Here is a 23980-nt window from a genome sequence, read left to right as displayed (position 1 = left end):
TGTGCTGCTTGTGGAGAATGATTACTGTCCCCCCAAATCTGATAACCTCTTTTGCTGAAGCACACACATCCATGGCTCTGCACAGTTACCAACAGAGGCATTTCAGTTTTCTTTGGGAAAACTTTGTCTACAGAGATAGGCCAATGACTGAAAGGACATAAAGGAAGCCTGTGTCTGTGGCAGGAACATAATTCTGTTAGTAAATCAAAACAAATCAGTCCAAGTTTGCCTTCAGAAATATGGAGAATAAAAGAGAACATGGTCTCTTCCTGTTGGGCTGCTCTACAAAATCAAAGCCAAAGACTCTAAATAGTGAGTTACTTGTGTCTTAAAAAGAAGGAAGCAGTCTAATTCAGATTGAAGAGGAGATGAAGAACACATATCAAAAGCGGTCTTTTAGCAAAGTGTCTCACAAAAGGACATTTTAGTAGTTTGCATATGCATTAAAAAGCTGCAATACTTGGTGTATTCAGGTAAGTATAGAATAAATAGGAAATGGTGAGATCATCCGAAATTTCACACTTCACATTCACACAGCTGAACAAAGAGCTTCATTATCGTCATGGTGATACGAGGACGCATCTGCAGCGCCATTCACCCCTCCTTGAGGTACCTTCATCAATGGCTGCAGAGAATGGAGAGCGGGCTCCTTGTGCTAGAGACTCAAAAATTATTTTTGAATTCACTGACGTGGAGTTTGTGTGTGTTTGAGGGTGTGTGTGCGAGAATCACACTTTCTACTTAATACCACAGTTGGGTGCTTTGCTGTAGCCACTGGTTCTCTTTTTACATTCACAAAACTGGCAGATGAAACATGAAAAAGAATACTGACTCTTTAATCTCTGCTTTTCCACCTAAGGCCCAAGACAGGCTGACAGGGAACTTCATTCTGGAAACAGGACTTTTTTTTTTTTTTTTTTTTAGATTCTGGATTACTTTTTCCTCTGCTTTTGAAAACTGTGGGCTTCTAGGGGAATGAACTTGACATAGACTTAAAACAAGAACAAGTTTATCTAAAAAGTTATAGTCCTTGATGCTTACAGGAAGGTCATTTTCAAAACCCACAGGAGAAACAGCATTAGAGCCAGAAACTGCATTAAATGCTTTATTTACTTGCTACGGAGACAGTTTTTCATTTAGAATTGCTCATAGGATCAACCAAGGCTTTGATGCTGTGCAGACTTTCCTATAGATTTTGCAATTAGTGAGCTAGATGTCTTAAATAGCAGGCATCCAAGAATTGGTTTTTAGTTCTTTTGCAAATCTATGTGCTGAGCAATATTTGGTAAAGCTTAATGATATTTGATATTTAATCTGAGTTACAGGCTTAAGGACAGAAGACCTGTGGATGTTCTGTGAATGACTATGCATCATCTATGGATTTTCCCCCTAATACACTAATGACAGGCCTGCTTGAATTGCTATCTGTGTGATTTATAACCTCAGAAGAGGTTTTTTCCTATACCCCAGCCAATTGATAGATTTTTATGAACTGTTAATACTGAATCACGCAGAAAACTTTTCATTGATTTAGGACATGTCAATTTGTTAAGTTTAAAAAATAAATTCCCCTTTTCTTCATGATAATGTACTGAATTGGAGACCAAAGCTTTTAAACACTGATGGTATCGTGTTCTAGGACAGGAAGGATCAAAGTAATTGTTGGCACGAGTGACATCTGAGATCTCAGATCTTTTTTCAGGCTGTTTTCAGTCCAACCAGGGAGCTTCAGCCCCACTCATCCCTGCCTTTCTCGACTTAAAATAGGTAAGGACAGAGGATTTTTTAGCTCCATGCCTTCTTTTCGTGCAGGGATTCGCTATATAAAGAAGCCGTGAACTCTTCGGCATGGAATTAAGAAAGATTTATGGCTAGGAAATGAGGGAAATGGTGGATTTATTCACTCACTGACTAAATTTTTTTTTTTTTTTTTTGAGTGCCTACTCTGTGCCAGGCACTGGGGGATAAGCACGTGAGCAAAACCTGCCGTGGGCCTGTCCTCCTACAGTAGTCTCAGTTAGTCACAGTAATCCCTTTCCCTTGCCAGTGACTGTTTAAGTTTGAAATATGATAAACTACTGGACAGTGAGACTCAGGGGGAAGTCTCTCTACTGCAGGAGATTCTTGGAAAAGTTTTCTTCATTCTTAAACAAGATTTGCTTCTATTTGCTTTTGGGTGGGAGACATGCTTATCAGTCATTTCTGCTAATAAATTTATAATAGTGATAACCATGATGAAAAGTGGTACGTTGGCCTAAGAAAGTACAGGGGGTCTGACCTGGCCTGGGTGAATTTTTCTTTTCTCTTTAAAAGTGAAGAGTAAGGGCGTCTTGAGGTTAAACTGGGATGTAGGTAGAACTAAAAATGGCAAAAGGGATAAGGTGGATCTTACATTCAGATTTGCGGAACCCTGTGTTTTCTGGGTGCAGTCGCTTCATCAAGTCCACTAAACATCTTTAACAAGAAACATATAAGAGGTCAGGAAGAGGCATGCAAAAACTGGTGTTCTTTAAAATCAGTAATATTTAAAGGAGCCCAGGCAAATTCTATCTGTTCACCTTTTCTGTAGATTTTCAGAAATCCAAGCACCTTATTGTGAAAACATTAGTTTCTCCCATGTAACAGTCAGTCTTGACTGTCCACTGAACAGCTATTCTCCCACTTGTTCTGGCTTCCAGAACGCTGAACTCCAAGTCTTGAGAGATAAACCTTGATTGTTTAAACCAGTCATGGTAGTTCCACTCCTTGACTGTGTGGTGTAGGTCTGGGCATTTGATTAAACTGGATAATGAGTCATTAGGGAGCATCACTCTACTGGAGGAACTATGGGAATATTTTCTTTCCAAAATGAAGCCGAAATGACCCTTTCCTGACTTTGGACGTTGCCCCATGAGGAACTGATGGCCGGTGGTGCTTTAGCTGTCTTTTGCTCATGCAGAGAAAGTTAAGACAATTACAGAGAAAGTGTCATTTTTATTTAGGTTTTCTGTTATTTGTAACTAGAAGCATTCTAGTTGCCATTGCCCCACTGAAAATTCTAGGAAGCCAGAGAGGATGTGGGAGTTCATAAAAAGCTTCGAATAACTTGATCCTTAGTTAACCCTATATTTATGGGAAAAAAAAACCCACAAAACATTGTATACTAAAGACATACACAAACTGAATGCTGCTCATGCATGTAAAAAAAAGGTTTAATTTTTTTTTTTTGAGATATCCAGGGTGTCATTAAATCAATGTTTTAAGGAAAGTATTTTTTAAATATATAGTTTATACAAGATTAAGAATAAGATGTTATTATAAGGAGTAAACGGAATTGATTTCAAGTTAATTGATTTAGGTCAAAATGGATGATTTAGAAGAATTTTTTTTTCTGATTATGCTTTATAAGAACAATGTGTTATCTTCTTTCAAATATTTTATAAAATATTTTATTTTATAAAAAAATAATAAGAGCTCCTAATTGAAACAGTAATAAGAAAAAAACCTCAAGAATTCGTTCTAGAATTGTATTAGGATATATCAGTCAAATTGAAGTTCTGGCTTCCTCTGAGCAGAGAGGAAAAATTGTGTGTAGTTGTATTTCGTGTCCTTTCATAAGCTCTTCTAAGCCTGGAATGCCCTTGACCACCCCCAACCCCCGCCACCTCCACTCTCATGTCTCCTGCCATCTTGGCTTCTTGCCATGTTTTTTCAAGGTCCAGGGAAAATGTGCCTCCTCTGGAACTTCTCCATCCTTCCTTGGTTACCTCCACCTATGGGGTTTTTGTGTTTTGTTTATTTTAGTAGTCTTAATTTCATGCCACCTTTTTAAAAATTGGCTGTTTTCATGCTGTCTTTTCTAGTAGTATGAAAGCTCCTTGAAGGTAGAGACCATATCTTAGTTATTTTTGAAATCTTAAAGCAATGCCGCTTTGTATATAAGAAGTACTCACAAATATTAGATGGACTCAAACAAGAAATTGGAACAGGAATGTTCACACATGTAATCAAGTACATAGGAAAATATTAATCTGGGGAAGAAACTAAAGACCTCCTTTTGCTTACACATTGACTATTACTATTTATACTCTTAGCTTTACCCACTGATGTTCAAAACTTTACTTCTTTGTAAAGAAGTCAATTTCTTTAGCAAGCAATCGCGTACTCATTTCATTTGAACACTTACTGAATCCCCAGAGCCAATTCACTACTCATATTTTCTTACTACTATTAGTAAATTCATCTAATTGAAAAGAAAGTCCTTAAGATCTGTGGTCTATTTGAATTTACTTTTACTCCAGGTAAAATAATGCCTTCTCAATACTAATGTAGTCGGTACTTTTCAAGCTTTAATGTGAATTGAGTCAACTGGGGATCTTGTTTACTGCAGATTTGGAATCAGTAAGCCTGGGGTTAGGCCCGGAATTCTGCATTTCTGTAATGCATTGGAGCAGAGGCACTCAGCTGGGGGTTAGGTCCTTGCTAGTCTCTGTTCTCTGTGCCTGCTTGTCCTTGGACTTGAGAAGGTGAAATCAGCATTTGCCTCACCCCAACCTCCCAAAAAAGACATAAAATAATACTAATTCACTCCTGCATAAAAACCTGGCTTTATTTTGACTCCGTGTGCCAGTCTTTTTAGTTAGTAGACAGGCACATGATGTGGGCTGACTTGGTTTTTGAAAAGAGTCAGACATGGTAGCTATTACATACATTTCCTTTCACGGGAATTTTCATATTCATATGGAAGAAGAGGAAAAACCTCATTTGCTTTGGGAAGGAAGTCCAGCCAATGATTAGGTTGCAGCTAAATCCCTAAAGACTCAGCCCTGAAAAAGCCTAAGATCAGAAAATAGAAGAGAATCCCTGTGCTATCTGCATTTAGCTCACCCATCAAAATTGATACCGTCCCTTCTCTCGTCACTTGCAGCTTCCTTTACTGAGTGCAATGGCTGCATACCCAAATCAACAATTAAATTCCCCCTTTGTTTGTGTGGCAGATGACAAATGCATGGAGGACATCTTGTGTTTCCTAGGCAGGCAGGGCACTTACTTTGATTGATGCTCCGTTGTGGAAAAAAATGAGCTGGGAAGGAATTACAATGGAGGGCCTGCAGACTGGAAGGGGATATACTAATTAGTCCTGCATTAAGCAGTCGGCTTGCATTGGCGATGAGACGCCTTCAGGAGGAAAGTGTAGGGGTTATTGATGCAAAACAGCATGGAATGCATTATGCCAGGTAGCTGTGTATTAGTTTTGTTGAAAGTATAGAATTTAGTAATGAAGAAAGAAACACTTAGGCTACTGTGTTTTTTAAAAACACCCTCCAGATTAATTGGGCGGACTCTGCTTTTTAACTCTACATGATCTTATAGACAAGCTGGAAGTCCTTCTCTTTTTCTAGGAGAACTCTTCCAGACTTTCCTCATCCTGCATGGTTCTAGGAAGGGAAAACAGCCACCACCTCTATACTCTCTGGCTTCTTTAAAGTCCCTCAGCAGCAGAGCCTTGAGCCTTGCTGGTGGAGCACTACGTTATAAAGGGAAAGGAAATTTTCCCTCTCTTTCCAGGTTTTGGAGAGTTGGTGCTGATTTGACCAGGAGAGAACCCTAGGGGTATATCAGGATAAATTCAGCATCTTCTGTGGACACAAGGCTGGATTAAAAGGGGCTAAAGAGAAATGCAGAGAATGTTTCTCTGGTTTAGCATTTGCAGTTTGCCCTTCTATTTTGGGGGCTATAAGCAGAGGTAGAGTAGTAGGTAGTTGCTGTGTGCCATTCATGCCTGAGAGTATCACAGATGCTCTAGGTGACTGGTGTGTGTGACTCTAGGGATACATGGCTGGTCATTTCGAGGTCAGTACCTCCTGAGCAATGGAAAGTGATAGGCAAAGATGCTCAAATATTTACTAATACAAATGGTTTAAAATTCAAACCTTGACATGTTGATTTGGTCAATTTGGCCTGAAGAATCAATGAAATTGGGGTCAATGACTCCAGTGAGGTGACTAAAAGGGAAAAAAATCACTGAGGTTTTTGCTCAGAGTTTGAAAAAAAAGATTTAAAACTCCCTTGGTTTTAGAATACCGGTATAATTTCACTAACCTACCATGTTAATATGGATAATGTGATTCTTAGTGATTCTTTACGCTGAAACCCAGTGAACTATCAGGTGTCCTGTGCTAACTTAATGGGAGAGTAGGTGGTCCAAAGTTTTCGGTTCACTTGGTCAAAGCTGTCAATGCTGGTGCAGCTGAGATTTCCTTTTACTTTTCTTATTCTAGAAGCGAGTTAGTCTAAGGATTTGCAGATGCCTATGCTAGGAAAAAAGATATAAATGATAAAGATAGCATTTTGAGTTTTCAAAGACTCGTTTTGAGTCCTGTTAAGTTTTAAACTAGAGCACAAGACAGATATCAAAGTATCAGAAACATTATCAGATGACTAAAAACTGTCTTTCATGGACAGAACCAGGAATTGTGCCAATAGCTCTAGGAAGAAAAGCTAAATAGTTAATGTGGTTTATTTTTTAACCATCCCTTTGTTTTAGAATTCTATCTTATTCTTGAGCTGATTCTATGTCACCATGACCTTCTCCTGCCGAGAAGGCACAGTCGAGGCATCCTTTAGTAATAGCCTAGGGCTTTGGACAAGCAAGATGCTGTGCTGGCTTTTTGCCTTTTCTTCCAATGTTTACAAAACCAAGACTTATTACATGCTTTGTCATTTTGTTACTGGGCTGGCTTTGGTTGGAGAATTAGGTAAACATGGGACATTCCATCACACAATTTTAGTCTCAATCTTACTTTATAATGATGCTAATGTTTATTGTGCAAAGCAAGGTGCATTTGTATATTTTAGCATTTTATTCCAGTTACAGAATGCAAAAACCAACATTGACATCAGTTTGATGTGTGTGTGTGTGTGTGTGTGTGTGTATGTGTGTGTGTGTGTGATTGAAGATATTAAGCACTACAAGAACGTTGAAATTTCAATCTGATTAGGATCAAAATTCTTCAGGATCAAAACACTCCTTTTCCTCCCCCTACAGTTTTACTAATTGTGTGCTACTTGACATTGTGGAGTTATTCCGCAGCGTGATAGCTAAATATGTGAAGTGTATTTTGCTGTGCAGAATTATCAGCTCATTCTATTTGTTTTTCATGTGTTTAAGGTTATTAAAAGAACTTAAAATTAGAAGTCATGTGTATGAGTCGAAAGAGTGAACTCAATCATTGTTAGTAGGCTAAATCATAAAGCAATAGCCAGTATGTCAATATTAAGTAATAAAAAAATCACAGAATTTGAAAGCATACCTTCTCTGTTTATTAGCTGGCACAATACCAGGAAAATTAGGAGACTAGCACAATAGTGAATGGTGGAGTTGTTTATTTTCAGCACTCTCAAATTATTCTGGTTACTAAAAATGAGATAAAAGTAGATTGGAAAGAATGGCATCAAAAATATTTTGTTGGAGACCTTTGCTTTATGGGAAGAAATGAACTGCTCTGGCTCACTATTCCTGAGGAATTGTATTTCTTCAAGCTGTAAATCAAATCCCACAGAGATAGCATGATCTATTCCAAATAATAACCTGAGGATGACAAAATTCTCTTTTGTCAGCATCAGGTTTCTGAATTTAGACCTCAATTAAGATTCCCAAAAGAAAAAGCACCCCTCTCTCCCCACACACATGGTCTATGACGGTGTCCTACATGCAATGTATTTGTTTTTAAAGTCTGGATCTCGGGCATATATTGGTCCAAAAATATATTCTTTGCTTACTCTAAAGTTCTGATTTTTCTCCATTTTCTCTAAATTCCCAGCTACAAAGAACCTGATGTTTCTTTTCAGGAAGCAGCATCATTTTTTCCCCCAATTAATTGAAGAGCCATCTGCTTCTGTGATACACAACACCCATTCACTCACAGCAACAAGTGTGTCCCCTAAGTCCCTCATGTGCAATACCAAGGCACACAGTCTGTGCCAGGAGTAGAATCTGCTGGAAAGCAGCCTTGTGGGCAGGCTTTTTCCAAAGGCGTGATATATACCAAATCTGACACTGAACTTGGCCCTATGTCATTGTTGCTAACACAGAGTTAAAAATACAGTATGAGATGCTCCCACTTCGAGACTTGGGCTAGCTTACTGTCTCTCCATTATGCTTTTGGAGATCTGAGTTTGAAACGAGCAAATGACCACGCCCTAGAAAGACCTAGAACAGCTCTCCTCAACCATGGCGAGAAAGGGGGAGCGAGGAAACGCAAAGGCCACATGGGCTGGTTTTATTGCATAACAGCATCAACTTCAAGCTGTATTGTCTCATTTGTGGCATCTTGCTTATATTTAAAACCAGAGTTCAGAACTGGGTTTAGAACCTTCTAGGAACATAGCTGGTAGGGCTCTCATCTTTTAGGAAGAGCCTAATGAATGGTCATAAAAAGTCCTCTCTGGCTGGAGGAAAGCAGCCTGTTCCTAAGAGGCCCACCAGATCAGTGCCTCTCACTACGTGGACTGTCATACCCTTTGCAAGCACAGCGTAAACAGCCCAGCTGAGTCTGATGAGGGAAAACTGCATGAGGATGCTGGTGTGCCAGTTACCTCTTGGACCTAGCCAGACACTGCTGATCCTGCTTTGCCAAAATGCCACAAAAGGTGCCTTGGAGGTCAGCCTGCAGTTTAGAAGCGGGGAACCAGACTCGAAGAGCTGAGATTTGTTTATCTCTCTCCAGAAAAGGGAGATGGGGGCACCTGCTCCTCTGAGTAACTCTCTTTTTGGAAATACAGTGGGAAGACACTGCTTTTGAGAAGTGCTTTGTCTACATCATGTGCTCTGTCTCTGCTCTCGGGCTTCTCCTCCCCCACCCCAGTTTTGAAGCTAGTTGAGTAGAAATTTTTATAAGCTCTGGTCCATTTGGGCCTGTCCTCTCCCATGTATATTTTGAAACTGAGACCACAAATTTCCGAGTGGAAATTGATCTCTAGAAAATGAAAGAGTCAAGAAAGCACTTAAGACAAAGTTTTTCCCATCACTTCATGGGGGAGAGTGCACAAGAGACCATGAAATCTCAGGTGAGTGCCTAAAGATCCAGCAATTTCTCTGGGCCTGAGGTCCAACTTTCAATCTAATTCCAACACAAGTTGAAGTGATTTATGTCTCACTTTTTCTCACTGCCTGCTGACAGTCACCTCAAATGTACACAGGAGACATGAAAGGAGAACTCGGCACGGAAACCAAACAAACATCAGAAAGAGAAGAAACCAGCCAGGCTGTGTCCACACACGGGAGGTACTTACAGTCCAAGTGACTGTGCCTGATGCCCTCGACGTCCTCGGCGTGGATGAAGTGGTAGCATCTCTTCCCCACAATGTCTACAGGGGTCAGATCCATATAATCACTGATCCTACAACGAGAAGGACACAGAATGGAATTCAGAAGAGGGGAAAATATAGAAACTGTCAAATGACTTAGAAACATATTCCTGGCAGTTTTCATTCTACCAGGGTATCTGGGAGGACTTGGCATTTTAAGGAATAACCTTTTATACATAAGATGATTTTTTTGAATGTATAAAAGACTTTTTCAAAAGTAGGAAATGTGCTAGATCAAGCAATCGTGTTTAAATAGTTTATTCTTCCTTTCTTTTTTTGGGGTATCAGAATATATATTTAGACAACACAATTCCACGAAGTTATTGAGAATCAGCAACAATGCAAGATCCTCATTAGAGGCCAAGATAATTCAAGGTTACATAATAAAATAAAAACATGTTATGTTTATATCAAATGATTAGAGACACCTTACATTTAAACAGATTGGTCTTCTTCTGGGTATTACCATGAAAAAAGGGCTTCAACTGCTTCTTGGCACAGAGTCCAAATTGGCATTTCAAGGGATATAATTTAAATGCTGAGACATACACATGCCTGGGGGTATTATCTTTTCTAGTCTTAGTCATTTGGGAGCTCAGCTTTCACTCCTGGCCCTTTTAACTGGTACTTTGTGGTAGATTCCACACAGAAACTTTTAAACCATTTCAGCAGCTCTTCCAGGCTTGTGCTCGACATTACAGGTGCATAAGCCTCTGTCATTGATTGTCCAGACGTCAATGTCCTCGGGCAGGAGCACAAGAAAATAAAACAAAAATTGGAAAACACGTTGGGAGAATCTGCCTGGTTTACACAAACATATCAGAATGCTTATTATGCTCCTCCCTATCCAAGTACAGATTCATTTTGGTCAGTCCACAATAAAATCATCTTTTGTTTAACTTATTCTCTTTAATGACCCTGTGCTTTTTATGGTTTGACTTATGATATATTCAACTATGAAGTGACTCTTTAGAAATGACACGGTTAAGCAACCCAGGAAATCGCTGCTGAGGAGTTAAGCCTGACTCCCAGGGCAGGGAAATAAGAAACAAAACAAAAGCAGAATAATGTGGAGGATAATTAAAATATATTTAACCCAGTGAGTGAATTTCTCAGTGTCTAGCAATAGAAATCATATTTTTAGCCAAACCAGAATTCTTGGTAAGATAAGACTGAATGAGGCAACAAAAAGGAGTGTTTTCTCAGGATTCCGTGATTTTCTGATGCAAAACAGATGAGCTGGTGTTTTCCTGAAACCAGTAGCTGCTTTTCCAGCACAGTTTACACCCCAGGTCTGCAAATGAGGGAACAAGGATGTCATTAAAAGGCGCTCATTGGTGTTTCTGAAATTTGCCAGCTCCTCTGAAAAGCCACATTAGATGTCAGCCCTGCCCGAGGCCGTCCTAGTGACCGCTGGGGACCGCTGGGGAAAAGAATGGTCTTTCGAATGAAGAATCGGCTTCGGTTTCTAGTTAGTAATTCTCTAATTAAACAATAAACCCCCGGAGGAAAAAGCCACTTCATTCCTGAGGGAAGATATTTCTTTAGTTTATTCTTTATTTGAATAAAATCCTCCAAATGATTGAAGCACTTCTATGTACCAGCGCCTGTTACCGTGGTAAATGTGACCAGCTCAGTGTTCAAAGACCTCTTATTATCTGTGTTGGAAGCCCCAGACCAGGCTGATGACTTCTATTGGAATCAGAATCCTGACGGCATCTTGTACTCTGAACTTCCGTTTTCTTATCTGTAAAACAGCCTAAGATGTCATTGAGGGGATTAATGAATGAAATGAATGTAGCAAAGTGCCTGGCACATGGTATGCTTTTCCCTTAGATCAAATATGTGATTACCTTTCACACAGGTCTTTTTAATAATTACTATCATCTTCAGTTGGGAAATAATGCTGTATTGTCTTAGTTAATAAGGGGTTGTGGAAAACATTTTTTTTTTTTTAAATAGGGAGGGAAAAAAAAGCTTAAAGTGGGTCACAGAAAATGATCTCAATTACTAGAGTGGCACCATAAGCCACTCAGGTCCATGGAGCGCGTCAAAAGAATCTGTGATCACAGGAATGAAAATTAAGTGATGGTTTTGGGATAGGACAGTCACTGGGTAATCGTTAGGTAAATAAGATGAGCTTCCATTTTTTTTTTCCCCCCCGAAGGGATTGGTGGTAGTAAATCTAAATCAAAGGAGCAGACGTATGTTTTCAAAGAAGCAATACCATAGTTTATCTTTTGATTTTCTACCTGCCTTCTTGAGTCTCTGGCATTCTACATTTTAAATCAGAGAATAAACAGCTTTGTGGGCTGTAATTATGTTTTTCGTTGGTACATATCTATGAAAGGTCACCCATAGTTGTTATTCGTTACCATTTATCCTGACTTCTGAGGAAAAATTTGAGACAAGTAATGCAGGGAGACACCACAGGATGCAACTAAGTACATGGTTTATGAATCTGGTGGATTTGGGTTTAAATCTTGGCCTCCCTTAAGTCACTTTCTCTCTAAGCTGAAACTGCCTGAGGGTGATTGAGTCAATGGCAAGACCTACCTCACAGAATAGTCTAGAAGTTTAAACGAGATATGGTGCATACAATAAGCTTCACACATTGCCAAGTATGTATTAAGTGTTCAATAAATGTTAGCTCTCTTTATTATCATTTGCCAACTCTAGCTCATCATTCTTGCTAACTGGCTTTCTCAATATTCTATGGCCGCTGCAGAACACCTTAGATACTGCCAAGGATATAGTCACAATGATAAAAAAAATGTTAATAAATGCCACCAAAACTTGAAAAATAGATTTAGAATTACTTATTAAATAATAGTGACAGGTTCATGATATCTTCTACCCCACTGAATGTTACTAGTTCAGGTGGGTATCTTCTCCCACTGGTGAATTCTTCCCTCTGAATCAAATCCTGACTGGAAATGGTAGGCATTTCTAACTCCACCTCCACACCTTTATTGCTTCCCAATGGACCGAACACAGGCTAGGCTCTGGAGGGGTCAATTGCCCAAGCCACCTGACCAGTCTGCTTTTTCGTTTTTCCTTTAAAGGCACTCATGGGGCTCAGTAACATATACTACATTCATGCCTGACAACAGTCTGTGCCACAAAAGCATCATCTCAAATCCTCAGTAGTTCTCCCTGTGGCACCAGGGGATGGACGGTACCGCTAAAGCTTCCTTCTACAGCTGGCACATGAGTAGCTCCTTTCTACCCCTCTCCCCACATCCCATGATCCTCTCTCCTTTAAATTAGTCTGATGATGGGCTGGTGACTTCTAGGTGAGAGGTCTGAAGGGGCATTGTCCCATTTCCTTGTCCCTTGCTTTGTGCTTAATAGAAAAAGTGAACTTTTAACCAAAGGCGAAAAAGTCCTTTCATAAAAGCTCGGTGCTAAGGAAGGACTGCCAAGTCATTTATACAATGAGTCATCTTTTTCCTTTTTTTAATTTATAAAAGTGAGAATTACAAAGTTTTATTTAATGTATGTGTAGAAAGCCCCAGACTAGTCAGATGACCTGTGTCAGGATCAGAATCCTGATGTAATTTTCTTTTTTATCCTTTTTCCCTTTGGGAGATCTCAGATTCTCATTGGTTCTCTATATGTGTGGTGGACTAAATGTGTCCCGCCAGAATTCATATATTAAAGCCCTTACCCCGATTGCAATGACATTAGGATGGCGGGCCTTCAGGAATAATTAGTTTTAGATGAGGTCACAGGGATAGAGCTCCATGATGGGATCTGTATCCTTACAACAAGAAAAGGAGGCCACGGCTCTCTCTTTCCCCATGTGAGGACAGGGAAGAAGGCAGCAGTCTGTAAGCCAGGAAGAAAGCTCTCACCAGGAACCTAATCAGCCTGCACCTTGGCCTTGGGCTCCCCAGTCTCCAGAACTCTGAGAAATATATGTCTGTTGTGTAGGCCCCCTAGGTTGTGGTAATTTGTTACAGCAGCCCTAGCTGACCAAGACAACATGCTTAATGCCTGTCTGAACTCTGACAACTATGAGGCTGGGCTCTTGCAGTACTCAGGAAGAGGGTCTGGCTGAGGTATCAGGAGGTAACTTTTACTGCATCACTTTGCCAATAATGTCTCAGCCCTCCTCTCTCCTTGGGTTTTGGCCAAAATGGGCCCTAATTATAGCTCATGGATGCCTGGATATCCCAATTCATTCCCCTGTTGTCCCTAATGTAAATCAGGGAAGCAATGCAAATTCAAAATAAAAAGTGTGTTTGGTGTCAGTCCAAGCAGCCATTAAAAATAAGATCAGGATTTATAATGAGCCTCATTGGGAGAGTAAAATCCTTCAGCCTGCTGAAAACACCAACCCTCACCAATGTGTAACATACAGCAGGGCAAATGGAAACAAAAACCAAGTACCTATTTTCACAGTAAATGATATTGAGGTCCATATTTACTCGAGTGACGAACATATGGCAGTCGATTCTGACTTCATTGATTGTAGGGGGAGGCAAAGCATGTGCCACAACCACGAGACCCATGATTTGGCTGGGGACGGTCCTCCCATGGGACAGCGACACCCTCAGTCGTAGACGGCCTGTTATGTGAATCACCTGTAATAGAGCAGTAAGTATAGGACACAGTCAAATTTACCTTTGGGATGTAACAGAGTTTTACATCTGGCACAATCAAAATTTGCTTGTATCTTCTGTAATCATAATGGCTGTCAAAGTGCCCTCAGTGTCCTCAAGGCAAGCGACAAAAGAGTAATGTTATACTCTGAGCATCTCTCAAGGTAACATTATTACTATGCTCTGCTATTGCTATTTTTCAGGACTTTTTTTTTTTTTTTTCCACATTTAGAGGAAGTTCATAACTGGATAAAATGACCAGAAAAGTGAGCATTGAGCTGTGAAAGGAAACATTTACATTATCAGCCCTTGTTAATAGATGATGTCTGTCTCTCCCCAAATCTGTACTGAGTGGGATTACATGGCCCTCTTCTTTCAGAAGTGGGGCTCAGAGCTTTCCTTCACTGGGGGGTTGATATTGCACAAGGCCAAAGACTCCACTGAGTAAAAGGCTCAGGCGCAATGACATGATTGGCCCTTTGGAGCATAGAAATTCCGAGTTAGGCAGCACTGAGTTACCAGGAGTACTATGATTTATTGCAGTGGCCATGGGGTTGAAGGTAAGAGGAGTATGCCCTTCGTTGATTCCTTGACCTTCTACTAAAATAGGGTCAGGAAGACTTAGACCATCTCGGTGGCTCACTGTGCAAAACAGGAGGGATAATATTGGGTTGTAATTTTCGGTTTCTTAGCCAAAGTATACAATAGATAATTCAGCCCATCACCCGCCCCCCAACAACCAAACAAAATCAGTTCATCATCTTCCCATATTTTAAACAGTATTATTTTACAAAGGTGTCTTTTGCTTCTAAGCTGCATATGGAAGAAGACCCATTGTGTCAAATTCCTTAATTTGATATTTGGGGGAAACAAAATCGTGAAAAGGTGGAAAGTGGGAAGGATTTGTGTGGCTGTGCTTCAGGATGATGGAAGTCGTGTGTGTGTGTGTGTGTGTGTGTGTGTGTGTGTGTGTGTGTGTGTGTGTGTGTGTGTGTGTGTGTGTGTGTGTGTGTGTGTGTGTGTGTGTGTGTGTGTGTGTAAGTATGTACGTGTGTATGTGTACTCTAGCTGTGTTCCAGGACCCTGCTGTGGTGTGTGGGACCCTCCAAACCAGGTTGTAGAGGTAATTGCTGTGATTCAATGGACCCCAGAGCTTAGTTTAGTAGCTAACTGAGTTTTCGCATTTGGTTTGCTTTTCTGAGAGCATCCCTGAGCACCAAACCATCGTTTGAGAGTCTCCTTTTCCCTCTTTGCCACGAGGAGCTAAAGTGGGAAGCGGGTCTCTGGCCTCCCAGGAGCAATAAGATCTAGCGTCTGCTCTCCTTCCTAGGGGCTTGACTGGTAATTCCTTTTTCATTTTGTTTATATTTCTCTTAAGTTATTCAGTTTTCCCTCATTGCTGTCAGTCAGGAAGCAGGATCAAAGCGTATGGGCTGTCCTTCAGATTCCTGGCTGTTTTAAATCACACCTCTCCCCTGTTCTCCTTCACATTTGCACCCAGAGCTGCCGATCTGAACATGCCAAGGAGGAGGATTATTTAGGTTATTTCAGAAGTGGTTTTTCGGCCACCCACATTTGAAGTTAACTAAATTCATACTTAATGCACCTGTGCTTGAAGCTTTGGTCAGATGAGCTGCTTTATGAATATTTGAAAATGTTCCTAGAGGCAAGGATGCTAAAACACCATCACAGATAGTTTTTTTTTTTTTTTTTTTTTTGCAAGACTTCATTAACTAATAAAGAAATAGCTAAAAGAAATGGGATTAACTTCACAGGAGGGGTGTTAACAGTCTCTGGTCCTCCCAGCTAGGCTTACATAGATGCTCATTTATCATTATCTGTCTCGTTTTATCAGGAACATTCAGCTTCTTGGAAAAACACAGATCTGTAAATGCTCAGGAAAATACACAGCCAGAAATGATATGCTAAATAAATCCCCTCTTGGTATTCTATTCTAAAGCAATTTATCGGTATCTGGGATAGAAAACATTTTGGGGAGGCAGACAGGCTACTGAGGTGAGCTGTCTGCATGTCAGATACATTGGTCTCTGATCTCCAACTTGGCCTTCATCCATTGAGGTGTTGCTGGGAGCCATAGTTGGGTCCAGTAGAGGTCTAGGTTTGCTATTTTCTGATTTTGTTACCCCAGATGAGTCATTCAGTCTCTCTGCATCTCAATTGCTTTTTTCTGTGAAATGGGGATTATAATTATTCTGCAGTTATGTTATGAAAACCAAAGAAGATAATGGAGGTGAACACTTTCTAAATTGTAAAGAAGTCTGCGGATTTCATTATGACTCTATTTGCCTTTAAATAATATATTGGTTGAATAACAAGGAAAAGGAGCTCTTATCAATTTAATCTTGGCTGAGAGCCTGATAAATTATGAAATTTTATGATCCTTTAAATATTTGGAAGAAAATTTGGGAGGGTCTGTTTTAGGTTTTTCTCTCTTTCATTTTTCAGGTGAGGGAAGAGGCTCTGGAAAGTTCATTCCCTGTCCAGAGTCACCTGGCTAGGAAATGGCAGAAGAGAGCCTAGAAGCCAGGATTCCAGGTCTTGTTGGAGTGTCATCTCAAATTTGTTATCCCTGCATGCATTTTATGTGCATATTCATATTGAATGAAACATTATGCTAATTTACCGCCTTAAGTAAGCTGTACATAAACTTTTAAAAAGACTTCACTTATACCCGGAAGCTGAGGTTTTTTGAAAAGTCTGAGAAATAGTACAAAGAAGAAGAAGAAGAAGAAAAACTAAGAAAATTACCAATGCAGTAACTGCACGGTTGTCAAGAAATGTCAAAGAACAATCGGAGGGTGTGTTTGTCTGTATATCTAGGGGTGAGGGAGGGTAGGACCGATGAGAAAAAAAGGATATCTTTTAGGTCCCATAATTAATTTTTGGTTGTAAATTGACATATATTCCCAAATCCATTTCATAATGCCAACATTTCTTTCCCCAGGTTATGTTCAAATTTTAGAAACGTGTCTGATAGCATGTAACCAAACACATAGGTAGTTGTTTAACTTTGTAGTTGCTTTTAAGGCCTGAGATATAGAGGAAAGAGTATTGTCAGAGGATCTGGGTTCAACTCCTGACTCTGGCATCGCATAGTCATCCAACTATGATGCTCAGAGGATTGAAATAACTTGCTTAGTCTCCAGGTTAGTTATTAGAGATTAAAAACCTAATACAAAGAGAATAAGTACTCTGTAAAGGTGTTCCTTGTTTTTTTGATAAGGTCATCAAAGAACATTTTATTTTTTATTTTTATTTTTATTTTGTTTTAGTTTCTAAAATATATTATGTGAAAGGGACCTTGCTAGATGCTGGGGAGCAGACCAAGGTGACTCAAATATAAACCCGTCTTTAGAGTTTATGTACTATATAGTGGGAGTAGACATATATAATTACCTGTAATATAGTCGTACTGAGAGATGACACAGTGTCTGATAGAGAAAGTTGTTCTCCATCTCGGTTATGTGACAGAATCACTCGTGAAGCTTTGTTAACACATAGATTCCCAGGCTCTATCCCCCAGAGATTCTAATTTAGTTGACTGAGCTGGAGTCCAGCATTTGTTAGTTTTTTAAAGCTCCAAATATGATACTTACTACTAGAGAATATCTGGCTAATGAGGTTAGAGTTATACCAGTGTTCCTCAACCTTGCTATAGGTTAGAATCACCTAGAGAGTCTTTAAAAGTCCCCATTCCAAAGTGTACCCAAGACCAATTCAATAGAGATTGAATCAATAGATCTCTGGGGTAGAGGCCCTTCCAGGTCTTACAGGGCTGCTGAGAGAATTAAATAAAAATGTACATAAGTGCGTAGGCATATGCTCAATTAGTACTATTTTTATTAAGTAACAGGTATGTACCATAGGAAAGGTATAGAATACAATCTGGGAATTCAGGGTAGGTAGAAAATACTTTTAATTGAATGGATCCAGAAGGCTATGTGAAACTGGCACTTGAGTAAGTTGTTGATACACGACATGATCATAGGATGGTGAAAGGGGTTTCAGACGTAGAGAATAGCTAGAACAACAGAATATAAAAGGGAACCCATCGGGAATGCCCAGGGCTCCTGGACCACAGTTGGTGTCAGCAAGAAAAGAGACAGGGATGGGCCAAAAAGGCAGGTACAAGAGGTAGAGATTGGCAGTGGGAGCTGTGGAGAAGGGACAGCACCATGATGCTGAGCCTGTCTGAGAGGATAATGATGGTAACAGACTAAACAGTAACCAGTAACGCAGCAATGGCTGACCAGCGTAGAGACAAAGATTCCTCTATGTTCATTTTGTGTTTGAGCAGCCTAGGGAGACCCTGGACACCGTGTTCAGGGAATGGTTGGAAAAGGTGCTGGGCACTGGAACAATGATAGTTAAATGTATAGTTTTGAAAAAAAAATTTTTTTTCCTGGAGGTAATAGTCAAACCCAAGAGATTCAATGGAATTACCAATGGAGAAAACAGAGATGAGAGAAGAACACCATAGGCATTCCACCCCCCACCCCCCGCCTTCGAGCCTCGATAGCCTAAGGCAACTTATGTTTTTTTTATAAATTGAGGTTCTCTTGCTTGTTAATAATTACTTTTGCTAAAAAAGTGAAAATTTCTCAAAGCACCGAGCCCCCTTTTTCATCACCCACAATTCCATTCTCATATAAATGCCAGGGTTGCCAAATTACTGCCAGTTCCATTGGTAACATCCCAAGGAATGGGATGGCTTCCTTATACAGTTAAGTAGTTGGATGAGAAATGATTTTGAATACAAATATGTAAGCCTAAATACTAATATTATACCAAGAGCCACCAATCTATAAAAATAACACAGTAGCTCTAAAATGAAAGGAATATTGTGGAGTAGAAATAACACTGAATTGGGAAACAGAATGTCTGATTTCAGTACTGGTTCTGGTATCTTTGGCAAGTCATTTGGCTCGGGCAGCATTTTCTCAGATATAAAATATTGGATGAGAAGCCGGTGATGCTACCTAGTGTTCTCACTAAGTTCTAGAGAATTTATGATCTAATGCTCATTGGAGTGGCCCTTACTGTGCTGTAGCACACCCTCCTTCTCTTTCTCCATGGTGGGGGTGAGAGTTTCAGAGGACAGCTACAAGTTAATAAATGCAGAGTATACTTTAAGAATGAATCAATAGGGTTTTTATGAGTCATATTTGAGCTGGAACAATGCTTTGGTTTTGGACAATACCAGGTAAAAATTGCCTCTGCGTTCTGAAGGTTCAACTTAGTCTGGTCTTAAATCTAATCTACAGACATTCTTTAAAAGAGATTTCTGGACTAAAAGATTCTTTGCCCCCAAGCTCAGTTTTATAAAAGAGCTCAGTCGTCGCTGAGCTTCCTTTCATTGTTCTTGTTTTATCAGAAAGAGCTGTACAAAAATGCTAAAACCTGTATTTTTCTAAACCCCTTACACAGCAGTGCCCAGATGCCAGCCCCAGTGAAGCAGAATGCACAGGATTTCTGAGCGGAAATCCCGCCATCTTTGATAAAAATGTCCAAATTAGCATTATATTTGACAGCCCCATATTGAAGAAATCATCGTTCGATTTTTATTTTCCTTCTCTGATATGATGAGTGGATGTGTACAATGCTGCAAGTACATGTCCACAGAGTTTAGGATGAGTGTGGGAGTGTTAACAAGCCATGTTTCTTGGACAAATATATATTTTTTCTTCCTGCCATATGCTCCTTTTAGTCGTCTGTTAGTGATAAACACTTAGATGTGCTCCACTAATATCTTCTCATTATAAACAAACCCATCACAAAGACCTTGATGAAACTCCCCTCTGTCAATACTTAAGGAAAGAAAGTCTGTGATGGAAGACTACATCTGGAAGCTATTCTCCATCTTTTAGGCATAAATCTCAGTACGAGTAATATGAAACGTTTTCTTTATCAAAAGGAGGTGCTAAGTATTATGTGCATTATTTTCCACATATAATGGAAAATACAGGTTAGGGCTAAGCAAATAGGAGAAAAAAAACAGGCTGCAGGCATGAAAAAACTATGGATTCCCTAGGTTTAGAGTAGCTTCAGAGATTTTTCACTTGTCCTGTTAGGGAATCCAAATTTACCATAAAAACTAAGATTCCTTCTGGCACTTTTTTTTTTTTCTTTTATTCGCCTGTGGAAGTCTGATTTAGCATACAGATCATCAAATCACTAGCTCAGGTGGGAGAGTCAGCTAATTATTTTTAAGTGATGGGGGCTTTGAGGTAGCCCACAACCTGCTGAAAGATAAGGGCTTATCAAGGTCTTCTGAATCTAAACATCTAGCCTACAGAACAACAACTTAATCTCAACTAGCATGAGAATATCAACCTCATGTAAATTACTTCATGCAAATTTTTAGGGAGTGGGTTTTCTCCAATTTAGACCACATCGACTCGAAGGTTAGAGAATCTGCCCGAACAGGTCTCTCTCTCCCTGTCTGACTCCTGCCACCTAGGTCTTTGCAGCAAGCCTAGAGAGAAAAAAAAAAGCTGAGACCAGGTACTTGTCCACTGAGGCAGGCACTATGGAGAGGAGGGCTTATAACTATCCAGGCCCTCTGAGAAGGAGGAGAACGGTAGAATGTCATTTCCCTTCTCTTTTGAGAATCTCAGATTTTATTTCTAGAAACTAACTCGACTCTAGCAGATTTTGTCATAATTCACATTGGGACTTTAGCAAGTGGGGATAAGAAAAGACAGAAGAGGGAAAAGCTGACTTCTAAAGGCAGCGGGGAGGTGAGATTCAGGGGGAAATGAGGTTTTGGCAGGGAGTGGGTGACAAAGTAGACCTCTTCCAGGGCCAGGGTGGTTGCAGCAGGAGAGGTGGTCCTGGAATGTCCTCCTCAGCTAGGCATGGAGATGGCTATCAACTCAGGAACCACAGTCTTTCTAGGAGTTTGTCCCTAAGAATTTCCCTAAGATCAGGGATCTTCAATATTGGGCAGGGTTGATGGGGGCACGATTCAGCACTTAGCAGGTCTCTAACAGCAAGAACTAGAGAGAATGAGACCTCTACATGGACCAGCAAGAACGAGAAAGGAAAGGGTCTGAGGGTCTCAGATGGGCTCAATTTAAGGGTGGCTCTGGTGGTGGAGAAGAGAGAAGGTACAACTGGGTACTGGGGGAGCTTCTTGGCCAACGTTAAGAAAGAGGAACCCTGGTCGAAGCTGTTTTTGGATAAAAAGACAACAATTACATGGAGAGTGTTAATTCTCAAGGACTTGTGATCTTCCATTTGGTTTGGTAGAAATGAGCAGGAAGAGGTATATAACTGGAGCACAACTTGGTCTGATTCTTGAAAAACTCAGTGAAGACTTGCGGAAGTGGTTGGACCTGTAGGTAAGGGCATTCCCAACCATGGAAGGCAGAGGAAGGAAGGAAACCAGGGGCCAGTTTTTCTATTGTCACTGAGATACTAAGGTCCTGTAGGAAAACAGACCCATGCACAAGCATGATAGGGCATTCCTCGTCTCGTAGATAAAGCCCACTCACTCTTTTCAGTACACAGCAACTAAAACAACTATGTAGGCCTGGCACATGACTGAAAACAGTTTGTTCTTTAATTGAACAGCTTAAAACACTTAATACAGGTATTAGGGATTTATTTTAAACAGAAAACAGCTCTAGGATTAGTGGTTCTTAAATTTGAATGTGTACAGGAATCACCTGGTGAGCTTATTGGTAATGTGCATTCCTAGGCCCCACCTCCACAATTTTGGATTCTTTAAATTGAGCAAGAGGCCGGGGAATCTGCATTCCACCAACTGCCACAAGTGCTTTGAATGCCAGTGCAGAGCCATCCCGTGAGTGCTGATTTAAGGGCAGGCCATAAAGCCCATCCACCTGCAGCTTCCTCTTTATCTGGAGAACTGAACAAATGCATAAAGATGACTCAGAAGTTCATCACAGACTGCCTCCTAAATGAGCAAAGAAAGATGAACATACATTTACATTTCAATCTGGACTGAAAAAAATCTCTCCCTACTCTCTAGAACACAACCCACTATCTTGGTTCTTCGGAAAAGGAAGATCAGGGCACGGTAGGCAGGAACCCTGGGCTGATGCGGGATCAGGGCTGCCTGAGGGCGCAGCCTGGGAGCCCGTCGAAGCTCCTTTATTTGTGTAAAGGTCTGCTTTCTCTCAGTGGCCATGCCACTGTGGGCTGCACTGCTGCGCTGCAAGCCTCTTGGGAGAGGTTGAGCTCTGACAATCTCTACCCCCCACCAGCCAGCTCCTGGCTTAGCTCCTGATTAATTCAGGGGGAATCCTGAGAGGTTAACCCTTAATTTGATGGCTCTAGTGGGGGAGCCGAGAGATTGCTAGTAATTTATCACCCTTAGATTTTTTTTTTTTAATATGGAAACATTTTCTAAGGCAAAAATAAAAAAATTATTTTTACAACCCGCATTTAAAATACATTAGCTACAGCATTCTATTCTTACATGACTGTATCCTCCAAACATAATGATTACTTCTCATCCATCTCTGTTAATAAACTTCAAATACATAACATAAAAAATATAACTACAATTATAGCCTCAGCTTCTCAAAATTTGTCTGGACTCCTTGTTTCCTGTTCCTTTTGGAGAAAATAGTCTTTTTTCTACCAAAGATAAGATTTTTTATTGGGATAGTTTAGCTAAACTGGAGAGATTTCCTTAACGAGATTATGTAAATGTATGCCAAAGATATAAACCATATTTTCTGAGAGTGGAACACTTCAAATATCATTTAATAATACAGGATCACGGGTAGAAATACCTCAAGAAAGTGTTAGGGGGCAAAGCAGAAGGCTGAACTATACACATCTGATCAAATTTCGTTTGATTCAGTTACTTTATTAAAGTCTCCTAGAGAAGGACAGAGGACCATTGCACCTCTGTGGAGGGCAACGTTTTATTCCTCTATCCCTTGATGTGGAGGAGGAGGTATCACCTCTCATAGGCCCCAGAGGCCTCTTGTGGCTTACTGCCACTGTTTTGAGGGTAGAGAGGCAGTTTTTCTCAATGTAACAGACTACGGTTGTATTTCCCAATAACATTAAGAAAAAAAAAAAAGATTCACAACTTGTCTCGTGTCAGGTAAGGAATAGAAACTGGCTACCTACTCCCACCCCCAGAAATACTATATCATATATTCAGAACCCATTAGGAAAGATCTAATGTAAATCAAATGATTTTTATTCCCTATCCTTGCTTATTAACACCTTTGTTGAATGTGCTTTTTACTCACACTTCTTTAGTTTAACAACTAGTCTTGTTAGTCTCCTAGGACTTTGTTTTTCTTGAGTTTGCTAGCGGAATTTACACACAGACACTCCGAAGTGCAACATATGTCCAAAGGCAGCTGTGTACCAGAGACTGAGGACTTCTCTGCATGAAGACAGCAGTTCCAGAGAGCTGTCCCAAGGCGATGCTGAGGCAGCCCTACTCTGTCCCCTCCGCCCAACCTGAAGGTCTGTGGAAGAAATGATTGCATTTTGATAACAAAGGAAACCCTTAAGGGGTAACTCCTAGATATGGGAGTCAGCTACCCCTCTCTTCCTTAGTTGCAGAGGATGCGTTAAAGACAATTATCCATGTAGATGGGTAGACCTTGCTCCTTGTGGAAAGGCAACTCTGCTGTCTCAAGGGCTAATGTATTCTTTAAAGCAGCCTATCCCCTTAAAGGGGAAACACACAGGTATTAACAAGTGTATTTCTGATAATTATTTTTAAAGCAAATAGATGAGTCATAAATATTCTGAAAAAATTAAAACCCTAACATTCCCCAAATTTGGACATAAAACTCCTTAAAGATCAAACCTAAAATGATCACTTCCCAAGAGTAGCTAGTATTTTAGAAGACTGCTTAATTCAATCTCAAATTTCATCCTTAATGAGAGTAATTTCTAGTAATGACATGTCTCTCAAAACATCTCGCACTTTATGGAGTGAATGAATCCACGCCTGTGTCAAGACCCCTTTGCGTTCAGCATCTCAGAAAGACGAGCATGCTGAA

General features: G+C 40.2%; 1 protein-coding gene across 8 annotated transcripts in view; it reads right to left on the bottom strand.

The window, feature by feature from the left end:
• Positions 1-23980, bottom strand: part of NPAS3 (neuronal PAS domain protein 3) — an 807876-nt gene that overhangs the window by 12512 nt on the left and 771384 nt on the right. For all 8 annotated transcript variants that reach the window (XM_025043375.1, XM_025043377.1, XM_025043376.1 and 5 more), the window contains 2 exons: positions 13744-13937; positions 9274-9380 (listed from right to left, as the gene is read on the bottom strand). In XM_025043375.1, the coding sequence (XP_024899143.1) occupies positions 9274-9380; positions 13744-13937 (301 nt within the window). The remainder of the gene's footprint in view (positions 1-9273; positions 9381-13743; positions 13938-23980) is intronic.

The sequence above is a fragment of the Pteropus alecto genome, unplaced genomic scaffold, assembly GCF_000325575.1.
Source record: "Pteropus alecto unplaced genomic scaffold, ASM32557v1 scaffold171, whole genome shotgun sequence".
NCBI classification, from domain to species: Eukaryota; Metazoa; Chordata; class Mammalia; order Chiroptera; family Pteropodidae; genus Pteropus; species Pteropus alecto.
The sequence above is the reverse complement of the archived record's forward strand: the minus strand, read 5'-3'. Positions and strand labels throughout refer to the sequence as shown.